Consider the following 11,935-nt stretch of genomic DNA (forward strand, 5'->3'; position numbering starts at 1 on the left):
CAGCACCAGCCGCGGCAGCAGCAGCAGCAATCGGCAGCAGCAACTGCAGCAGCAGCCGGGCAGCAGCAGCCAGCGGCGGCAGCAGCAGCAGCAGCAGCATCAAAATCGGCAGCAGCAGCAGCAGCAGCAAAATCGGCAGCAGCAGCAGCAGCAGCAAAATCGGCAGCAGCAGCAGCAGCAGCAAAATCGGCAGCAGCAGCAGCAGCAGCAAAATCGGCAGCAGCAGCAGCAGCAGCAAAATCGGCAGCAGCAGCAGCAGCAACAACAACATCAAAAACGGCAGCGGCAGCAGCAATGGCAGCAGCAGCAATGGCAGTAGCAGCAGCAACGGCAGCAGCAGCAACGGCAGCAGCAGCAATGGCAGCAGCAGCAGCAGCAGTGGCAGCAGCAGCAACGGCAGCAGCAGCAGCAATGGCAGCAGCAGCAATGGCGGCAGCAGCAGCAGCAGCAGCAGTAATGGTAGCAGCAGCAGCAAGCAGCAGCAGCAGCAACGTAATGGTGGCAGCAGCAGTAGCAGCACGGCAGCAGCAGCAGCAGCAACGCAGCAGCAGCAAACGTAGCAGCAACGGCAGTAGCAGCAGCAAATGCAGCAGCAGCAGCAGCAGCAGCAGCAACGGCAGCAGCAGCAGCAATGCGCAGTAGTGAGTAGTGCAATGGCAGCAGCAGCAGCAGCAGCAGCAGCAATAGTAGCAGTAGCAGCCAGCAACGGCAGCAGCAGCAGCAACGGCAGTAGCAGCAGTACCGGCAGCAGTAGTAATGGTAGCAGCAGCAGCAATGGCAGCAGCAACGGCAGCAGCAGCAGCAGCAACGGCAGGCAGCAGTAGTAATGCAGTAGCAGCAGCAGCAGCAGCAGCAGCAGCATGCAGGAAGCAGCAGCACTTGCAGCGGCAGCAACGGCAGCAGCAGCAGCAGCAGCAACTGCAGCAGCAGCAGCAACGGCAGCAGCAGCAGCAGCAGTAGCAGCAGCAGCAGCAGTAGCAGCAATGGCAGCAGCAGCAGTAGTAGTAGTAGTAGTAATGGTAGTAGTAGTAGTAGTAGTAATGGTAGTAGTAGTAGTAATGGTAGTAGTAGTAGTAGTAGTAATGGTAGTAGTAATGGTAGTAGTAGTAGTAATTGTAGTAGTAGTAGTAGTAGAATCTTAACCTGTAGTGAACTAAAACAACTTACTTTTCACAGGGAGTATGGTAGCCAATGTTAGTGTGAGTCAGCTGGTTGAACGTGGCTGCCTTCGTCTTCATACTGACCCTTTCATGACCTGGGATGAAGCAAGGGCTAGCTGTAGGACCCATGGAGGCGATCTTTATGTGGCTGGTGACCTCAAGGCGGCAATAAGGGCGTTTAGGGATGAAATTAATGGATTAGGTGAGTGTTTGGGGCGGGGTTGTGATAGGAGGGACACACACACACACACACACACACACACACACACACACACACACACACACACACACACACACCGCTCGCTGGTGCAGTGGTAACTTTCTCGCTTGCCAACTGGTGGACGGGAGTTCGCGCCTCGCTCAGGTTGCGAAAAGTTTCACTGATGAAGTGGGTGGTTACTGTCCCCCTTGAGCAAGGGGACGGGTGTGTGCGTGTGTGAAGGTCACAGCCTTGCCCTTAGATCGGACTATATGAGCTCTCAGCTCCCTTCCGGGAGGGTAAAAGCTGACGATCACGACCATCAAGTGATCCTGACCGACCCGGTGAATTACACACACACACACACACACACACACACACACACACAGCAATGATATACAAACACACACGACACCGACATATATAGCCGACCAGTAACATAAAACACACACACACACACACACACACACACACACACACACACACACACACACACACAAATAATACTAATACTAATAATAATAATGACAATGATGATAATAATAGTAACAATAATAATGATAATAATAATATTAATAATAATAATAATAGTAATAATAATAACGATAATAATAAAAATAATAGTTATGATGATAAATGATAATAATAATAATGATAATAATAATAATAATAATAATAATAATAATAATAATAGTAATATCTTGGCCACTCAAAAAAATCTCATAGGTCACGTTTATTTTTGCCTCTCTCAAGAAGGGTACCATCGCAACCCTCCAATTATCGTCCAATTGCTTTATAAATCTAGTAGTTTATCATCATCATCATCATCCGGACCTCCTTTCCCACCCAAGGGCAGGGTGAGGAGTAGCAATGTCCAGACAACACAAATTTGCCCAATCCAAATAGGCCACACTTCCATTCACTCACCATTCAAGCCCCCCGGAATCCTGGCTCTACCGGATACGCCAAAAACATTCACCACATTCTGCAGCTTCACATAAACGTATCCGATCGAGTTTTTAAAGCCTAATATATGTCTAACAGGAAAATTTTAGAGCTAACTTTCTCTCCTAACCTCCTAACCATGGGCAAGAAATATAGCTTTTGGCATTTCTGTTTTCCTTTTCCTTTTGGTGGTTGAAGTGAAAAGGTTTGATGCTTCGTGAGACACCTCGAAGCCTTTTAAAAGAGATTTCCGTAGACCAGACCTAAGCTGCTGCCACAATATCAACAGAATGAATGTGAATCCTCTTTTCCAGGGCCTTGGGTGGGTGCCAGAGCGAGGAAATGGCTGGATGGACGGCCTGTGAGGAAGGACGAGTGGGAGACAGGCCAACCGAATGGAGAGTTGGAACAGTGCGTCAATGGCTACCCAGATGTCGCGTCCATTGGCGCTTGGGACGGGGCATGTTCCGGAAAGCGTCCTTATCTTTGCCAATTATCTGTCTCATATCCGTAATTTGTGTTCCTGGTTTGAGAGATGGGGTTCCTGTATTATTATTATTATTATTATTATTATTATTATAGCACCTGAGAAACGGTGCGTGTTCAGGAGAGCGTCCCTACTTTTGTCATATCCACAACTTGTCTTCCTAATTTGAGATGTGGGTCCTGTATTATTATTATTATCATTACTACTACTACTACTACTACTACCACTGCTGCTACTACTATTATACTACTGATACAACTATCAAAAATAATAGTACAACAACAACAACAATAACACAAACAACTACAACTACTACTGTCACCAACACTACTACTACTACTACTGCTATTATTAATACTACTACTACCACTACTACTTCAACTATACCTCTCTCTCTCTCTCTCTCTCTCTACCCACATACCTACCTACTGTTCCTTGTAATTCTCTCTCTCTCTCTTTATCTCTCCCTACCCACATACCTAGCTACTGTTCCTTGTAATTCTCTCTCTCTCTCTCTCTCTCTCTCTCTCTCTCTCTCTCTCTCTCTCTCTCCCATACCTACCTACTGTTCCTTGTAATTCTCTCTCTCTCTCTCTGTCTCTACCCACATACCTCCCTACTGTTCCTTGTAATTCTCTCTCTCTCTCGCTACCTACTATTCCTTGTAATTCTCTCTCCCTCTCTCGCTACCTACTATTCCTTGTAATTCTCTCTCTCTCTCTCTAGCTAGCTACCTACCATACCTACTATTCCTTATAATTCGCTCTCTCTCTCTCTCGACCCACCACATAACACCTCTTCCTATGCGATTTATTTTTAGTATGTCTGGTTGATCATCTTTCGTAAGTTCTTTAAGGAAACTCTGGCGTTGTGTGGGGGACTGATGTAACACAGCATAAGACTGACGTAGTAAACAAAATAAATCGCTTAGGAAAACGTGTTAGGGAGTTTCCTTTTATACGAGACGACGAGTCCCAGTGTTGTGACTTGTAATGAATGATGAATAAATAATAAATAATAAAAAAATTCAGGAACATTCAGTCACTCTGCTTTACACTTATCGCTATCAGTTTGAACGGTAACGGAAATGACGTATCTGGCAGCTACATTTTTAAAAACATATGGAAATACGTTGAAATATTATATAATTCTGCTTTATATGTACATAATTTAAAGCCTATAATAGTTAGTTGTAATTCTTTTCTCTTAAAAAGGTAAAATATCCATCAGTTTCGTGTTTTCCCATAAGAGTTGCTTGCTATAGGTTAGTACTCAGTTTGCGCGAGTCATAAGCTTCATTATCTAGTTGCATATTATGTCTGGATAGAACAAATACAGCCATGAACGTATATTATTTTTGGGACCACGGATCATTATATCCGATAAGACATTGAAAAGGAAGTTTGTAAGTAGGCGTGATGTTTGTACTGCTATTAATTATGTGGAGAAGTACTGTTATCTGTACTTTAAAAAATAATTGTTCATGGTTTTTGTACTTTGGAGGAGTGTTGTTTATGATCTTTGTATTTTGAAGGAAAGTGATTGTTATGCTGAGTGTGTTTAGGTCGACTCCTCATCCTAAAAACACTAGCGACTGAGCGGGGACCTCTTTCTGGACCGGAAGTAAAGCACCAACAAAGGAACAGGACATAAAAACCAGGCAGTCCACCTTAACACATCTATTACCTTAATTCTAAACCGTTACAGTATAACACAGAGTGATATTTAAGATACAGGGACACAGAGCTAGACTTTGAGATCACAAAATACAGTTGCACTAACACATGATTCACGTATACCAATGTCTTTAGTTATATATATGGAGATACCCGTATTTCATTTGAAGCCAAAACATATATGCACTTGATAAAAGGGGGAATAAACAAGGTTAAGGTCCTTGAGGGAAATTCTACTATAAAGAAGACAGGGTTCGGATCACGACACTCGACACAGTCACCTAGTCGCGGCGGCACTTTACACTGGCCTTTGATTTTCCCGCGCGCCCTGGTCTTCGTTCACAATTACTGAAAGTTCTTTTATTCTGGGGCAGGGATAATTACTCTACTTTCTATGATTGGCGGTCCAAGTACTTTTCTATTCTGCCGGGTCGAGAGTTCTTTTAGGTTAATAACAATTGTCACTGGTTTTACATTAGTTGCACTCTGTCACTGTTCACTGTTTTTTTTCCCTGGCTTATTCTCGGTTTAAGGGGCGTCACTTATTTACCCGTGTTTCCTGGGTTTGATACACTGTCGTCGGAGCGTGAGGAGAGGGCCTTAGGGGGACTCTGCCTGCAATGGATAACACACTACCCGCAGGGGAGTCACTACCCGAATCCTGGTCATCGGTGAGGTGCAGGGAGGCCCTCCTGCCTGGGGGCCTCGACCTGAGGGGAGGCCCTTACCTCGGGGCCTCGTTGGTGGGGTACAGGGAGGCCCTCCTGTCTGGGGGCCTCGACCTGAGGGGTGGCCCTCGGGACTAGGGCCAAACAGCTGGAGGAGGCGGGCCCGGCGTCTGCGGCTCCGCGGGGTGAGGGAGTCAGGGTCGCCCTTGCCTGTAGTCTGCTGGTGTCGCCTGGGGGTCCTGGGGGTGCTATCGTCTGCTGGGAGACGCGCCGTCAGGGTTGGACTGCGGCCTCGTCTCCGTCTGGTGCCTTAAGGACAGAGATTTCCCAGGCGTGGGAGGCAGGTCCAGTCTCGGACTTTGCCACCACTCTGGCGACACCTCCGGGGCAACACTCCCGGGTGGTGACGAACAGTTCCCACAGGGGAACGAGATAGGCAGTGTCCACGGAGACCGTGTCCTCTCCTATATACAGGGAGGGAAGCACAGAGGTGACTCTCTCTCCTGGGTCTGTTACAGCCGTGGCTCCAGGTCTTCTCGCCCTGGGACCCACTTCTAGTTGTCTGCTAGGGCCTCCTGCCCCTGGAGTGGCTAAAGGCACTAACGCCCTGGTGCTCGCATTAGGGCCTCCTGCCCTTGAGGTGGCTGAGGGTACTGACGCCCTGGTGCTCGCATTAGGGCCTCCTGCCCCTGAGGTGGCTGAGGGCACTGACACCCCGGTGCTCACATTAGGTCCTCCTGCCCTGGAAGTGACTGAGGGTACTGACGCCCTGGTGCTCACATTAGGGCCTCCTGCCCTGGAAGTGGCTGAAGGTACTGACGCCCTGGTGCTCACTGTAGGCCGTAGCCTTAGGCCTCCTGCCCTTGAGGGTGTAACTATGGCCGTCGCCAAGAGTTCAAGACGTTACTCCTGACGATGGTTGTCCCACCTGCAAGGTCATTGTCGTTCTTCGGTCACCTGGTGTCGGGGCAGTTGCGGGGAAGAGGGGCTCAGGTCAGTAGCGGACGGGTGACCCTCTTGACCTGGGTCATTAGCCCCCCCGTTGTGTCCTCCTGGGGTGGTGGGGTGGTTGTGGTCCTGTGGTGGGGTGGGGTGTGGCGGGGTGGGTGGTCCGGCGGCGGGCATTTTAGTGATGGTAACCCTTCCCGTGTTGTCACCCGGTCCTACTACTTCGGCGAGTCTCATCCTGTACGAGCTTCTCCGGGGGCTTGTCTTTTTCAGTATTTTCCTTCACCGTTCTGTTTGGTCTAATTCCCCTTCTTGTGGGCGGTGGCCATGGGATTTGGAGCAGGGCGTACCTTTTACAACAATAAATATTTCAATTCAATTCAATTTAAAGCCCCTTGTCAGATGTTTGTGTTGTCATGGTAACGTGACGCCACATTTCGGCTCTATTATAAACATCGGTGAGGCACAAGGAACATGAAGATAATAACAAGTAGGAAAAAGACAACAGAAAACACTTGTTTGTCACCATTAAAAATAGAAAATACAGAAAAGAAAATGGGATAATTGTAACTGAATTGGTAATTAGGTCCTTCTGCCGCTGAAAGTAAAACCTACATTTAGTATTTGAGCTACTGAAGGGTGTCGTTTTAATCTTCATTTCTGCCTATTGATTTTACTTCCAAGTACACGTAACTAAATACTGCAATAATCGCCGAACTGTATTGTTGACAAACCAAAACCAGAATGTTGGTGACCGTAGTGTAAGGAGTACAGTGCGTCTTTTACTAGTGCATTTTTGCCCTTATTATTGGTCTCTTGTGCTATATTTGGGTACAGTAACATTCATGGACCTTCTCTGCGGCTTTTTCTGATTTTCCTGTGATCCAGCAGGAAGGAAATTATGGGAAACTAAGGCGATGAGAACAAACTGGTCTGCAAGTGAGTCATCGACTTTGTCAGGTGAGTTTATACATATTTTACATGTATTTGGCCCAGGTATGAAAAGAGTTGTTACACCCTAATACACACTGAAAGAGGCAGTGTTAGGATACAGGATATTTTCGTAAATGAAAGGGAAATAGGGAGATTAGATGCTGGACCTTGTGTTTAGCCCCTTCAACTTTCACGTTTTCCTGTTCACCAGCTATAAAAGGAAGAGTTTGGTTAGGGAGTAGTGCTCCCACTTTTGGTGGAAATTTCACTAGATTGGGAAATTTTGATGGTTTTAGTGACATCTGGGAAATTTAAAATTTTGGGGAAATAAGGGGAAATCTTGAATCGGTATTAGGATAAAAATCCAAATTTTTGAAACCCATGACTTTTAGAGTAATTAATATTAAACTAAACTATTCCAACTCAGTCTTTTTTCATTATGAAAATGGTCTCGAACATCTAAAGGTGTAATTTTTTTTTCAAATATTCCGCCATTTTACCACTACTGCCACCTGTAGGCAGCAGTAGGAGTGATGTAAATAAACAACAGCTGATCAGCAGCTGTGGACCGCAGGAGCACCTGGAGCAGTGGGGTGCATTGTTCCAGGGCTGTACCAGCAGCAACAATAACACAACAGGTAGTGATAAATAAGTTATTTGTTGCAATAACTTAAACCAAAATTGTATTTGTGTTAAAGTTATCTTGGCTTCAGTTATAGCATAAAGACGAAATGGACTTGTGCAGATGATGTTAGGCTGTGGAACTGATGAACGAGTGACGGAATGACAACCCAGGCTTCCATTTGCTGCTGAATTCAGACTGTTGTGCACAGGTTCTTTCAGACAGAGGGGCGGAAAGTTTGCAAAAAGGTCACCATCCCCTGAGGGAACAAGACCAGTAATAAGAATAGCTAATATTTATTCAGTGGGGCACAGTACCATTTTGAGGCCATATATTGTAGTTGCCATGATATCCACTTGAGTTTTGGTATATTTTATTGTTTTTTAATGCAAGTATAGATAATGTACAATAAATGCAGCATGCAGGCAGCTTTGATATGATTTCTTTGTGGCAGTAGATGCACTTTACCATATCAGTTCTTCTTCCTGATAGTGTTAATAGGTTTCTGATTATTTCTGGGGTGGTAAATAAACGTTTCATACAATATTTGTTTCCCAGGTCTTTTTAGTTGTTTTCCACAGTGTCATTTCATTTGATCTATAAGTGTGATGGCAGAAAGACCTGTCCTTACCTGATTTAGCTTAATTGTATCTAATACCTGTAATTGGCCTTGTGGAGAGGATGGAGGGTGAGAGACTGATGAGGAGAGTGTATGTGAGTGAGGTGGAGGAGGGGAGAGGGAGGGGGAGGATGAGATGGAGGGATGGAGTGGAGAGGTATATGAGAGAGGGGGGGTGTGGGTTGGGAGCAGGGCAGTGAAATGGCAGGGGACAGGACGACGTGGAGGTGATTTGTTTGTGGCCATCCCGTACGGGATTGAGGCGTCTGGCAATAGATAGATAGACCTGTAATTTAATCTAACCTAACCCAACCTAGCATCTGGCTGGGAAGTGAAACCCACCATTCAGTACATTGAGTAAGGTTCTCCTAGTATGCCATAAACAATCATAGGTACGGCTTAAGAAATGTGATGATGAAAACAGTGAGAGATTTTTGAACAGGAAAAGGTCAATTGCCACCCTGAAAACAGTGAGAAAAATACAGAAAAACAAACTGGTAGAACAAGTGTCTGAGGTTTGAAGTACAGGCATTAGATTCAAAGAACATTCCACATGCTCATTATGGTAGCAGTTATCTACCCCATGAACTAAAGAAACATCTCAGTCAGTCTGCTTCATCTCAGTCAGTGTTGCTTTGTAGGTAAACCCTGGATAGAGCAAATTAAGTACTTCAGGTTTTGAATTTTGGGGTACTGGCATGATCAGACAGTATTTCTTTTTCATATGTTCGCAATCTGTTACAATCATGCTGAAAATTATTTCTATCTATCTATCTGTAGCCCAACACCCTAATCCCGCAAAGGGTGGCCGCAGACAAAACGCCTCCAAGTCGCTCTGTCACCCACCATTTGACTACCCTCCCCCCAACTCACCCCCCCTCCCTCGTATACCTCTCAACTCCATCCCTCCACCTCATCCTCGGTCTACCCCTCCCTCTCCCTCCCTCCACCTCACCTACATACACCCTCTTAGTCAGTCTTTCATTATTTCATTCATTCATTCATTCATTGCCAGACGCCATGTATCCCACACGGGGTGGCCAAGGGCTTAGAGTTAATTGTTTTACAGGGAGGGGCACTAATCCTCCACCAACCCCACTTGACACATAGGGATGCCAACAGCATCTGGTGTTCCCAGGCAGTCACCCATCCAAGTACTAACCAGACCCAACGTTGCTTAATTATTTACATTGCGAATTAAAGAACCATGCCATTGAATGTTACTTTATGGAATGTGGCTAGGCTGTGTGTAAAACAAACCTTTCAGTGTTGGAAGCTTGAAGTACGATCAGTTGTGGAATTAGCAGAGAACACTTGACACAGCGCTGATTACTGTAACAGACATTTTTTTGTACATTATGAACAAAAACAGCAGATGATTGAGGGTCACTTTACTGCTAGATTGTGGATAAAACATATTAACTCTATAAGTGTTGGAAGCTTGAAGTACAATCAGCCATGGAATTAGCAGAGAACACTTGACACAGTTGCTGATTACTGTAACATAGACATTTTTTGTACATCATGAACAAAAACAGCAGATGATTGAGGGTCACTTTATAGCTAGAGCGTGGGTAAAACAGCTGAAATATTGCGCTGTTCGAAATGTTGGCAGTTTGCAGGCATGTGTCCAGGCATCTCAAAATGAACAGATCTTGAATTTGGCTCTCTTTTTTTTTCTTCTTCCTTTTTTTTTTTTTTTAGAGAGAGAGAGAGCGAATACTCTTATGGGCTTTTGGCCTTTGGTTCCTCCTTCGTTTCATTTAAAAAAAAAAATCAACATTGATCACAAGTTTTGTAATGACTGGTGTTATCACGTATAAGTTCCCCACATACCCAGTACAGTATTTTTCCTCCTGAGACAACTCATCTTCATTAGGAGAATAACAGGCTCAGGTGTTCTATCTATCTATCTATTGACAGATGTTTCAGTCCCGTTCGGGGTGGCCACAAACAAATCGCCTCCACGTTGCCCTGTCCCCCGCCATTTCACTGCCCCACTCCCAACTCACACCCCCCTCTCTCATATACCTCTCCACCCCATCCCTCCATCTCATCCTCGGCCTCAGGTGTTAAAAGTAGATATTCATGCTTGCAGTTCTTTGTTAAGTCACAGCCTTTAGTTGTACTTTTTTTTCTAAGATGAGTAAATGTATGTTTTATATGGTGTGTACCCCTTTGGATAAATGAAAATTATGATATGTTGTTTAGGATTTACTATAATGTGGTTGAGAAGATTAGGAGAAATACACTGAGGTGGTTTGGACATGTAGAGAGAATGGAGAATGAAAGACTGACTAAGAGGGTGTATGTAGGTGAGGTGGAGGGAGGGAGAGGGAGGGGTAGACCGAGGATGAGGTGGAGGGATGGAGTTGAGAGGTATATGAGGGAGGAGGGGGTGAGTCAGGAGGAAGGTAATCAAATGGTGGGTGACAGAGCAACTTGGAGGCGTTTTGTCTGCGGCCACCCTTTGCGGGATAAGGGCGTCGGGCTATAGATAGGTAAAGAGATAATGTTATACTTAATAGAGACACCCTCATACATGTTATACATAGTAGAGACATTCTTTTGCAAACCGATGATGACATATGGAACAGATAATTTCAGGACTAGTATTCCTGTGGGTGTCATTATAAAGACTTTTTTCCTACACCACTTAAAGCATTACATGATAAGTAGTAGGAACAGTAATTAAACAGCATCAGCAAACATAAAGACAGTGTTCTAGAGTTTGAGGGAAACTGTGACCAATCTAGGGATATTTTCTCATCCATGTTGGGAAATCCTGCATCGGCAAAGTGGGAACCATATCAAGGAGAGAAGACACTTATCTGCATGTAGTCCAAGATATAAGCTATCCTGAATGCAATGGTAAGAAAATGAAAGAAATATTTGTAGATTTCGGTAATTCATCAGTCATTCAGTCACCATATATAAAAAAGAACTTGTACAGTCTGCTAAGGTATACAAACATTAAGGTACAACTGTAGGTGATCATTTTGTTGTAATGAGAATGGTGAGGCATTATGTAAAAATATTAACTCTAGAATGTAATTTGTTGTCATGGTTGTTGAGTAATCCTGGTCTATCTGGCCGAGTAGACTCATCAACCACAGGCAAGCACCTGTCCCTGCATGGACATCTCAGGCAGTGAACCGGTTTTCTTGCAGTGGACAGCGTTTCGCCACAGCATAGCACAGAAAAGAATGTGGAGGACACAGCAACTGCATCTCTACCCAGTGAGCAGGGACACCAAAGTAGGCTCCACACCACCTCGTTAATTGGTTATATGGTTACAACCCAGCGCTGTAAATGGTTTCCTGGGTTATAGGAAACCATGAGGCTTGCCACTCAGTGTAGAGCCACCTGTAGTGGAAAGAAGAGTAATAAAAAGTGACTGGAAGGATGGGAGAAATGCGAAGAAAGGAGGACAGACAGAAAAGAATGATAAAGGTGAAGGAAGAAGCAGGCAGCACTACATGAAGTGAATGGATAAAGGTCGCCACCACCAGAATATTATTTATAAGGAAGCGAAGGAAACTTAGAACTAATATTAAAATTATGGACTTATTCTGTATGGCAGCTACACAGTCTATTATTTTATTTTCTGTCACATGTTGGAATGGAAACTGTAATTCAATTTTTAAAAAGAAACTGACTAGAGTTATTAAGTACTGG

At 44.9% G+C, this 11,935-nt stretch overlaps 1 protein-coding gene across 1 annotated transcript in view; it reads left to right on the forward strand.

Annotated features, from left to right (window-relative positions):
* LOC145393749 (uncharacterized) overlaps positions 1-3,317 on the forward strand; it is a 30,217-nt gene extending 26,900 nt beyond the window's left edge. The window contains exons 9-10 of the mRNA XM_080267797.1: positions 1,177-1,362; positions 2,619-3,317. Coding sequence (XP_080123923.1) covers positions 1,177-1,362; positions 2,619-2,818 — 386 coding nt within the window. The 3' untranslated portion in view covers positions 2,819-3,317. The remainder of the gene's footprint in view (positions 1-1,176; positions 1,363-2,618) is intronic.
* The last annotated feature ends 8,618 nt before the right edge of the window (positions 3,318-11,935 follow it).

Source organism: Coenobita brevimanus, chromosome 3 (genome assembly GCF_032717465.1).
Source record: "Coenobita brevimanus isolate Jiangsu-jjx chromosome 3, ASM3271746v2, whole genome shotgun sequence".
Taxonomy (NCBI): Eukaryota; Metazoa; Arthropoda; class Malacostraca; order Decapoda; family Coenobitidae; genus Coenobita; species Coenobita brevimanus.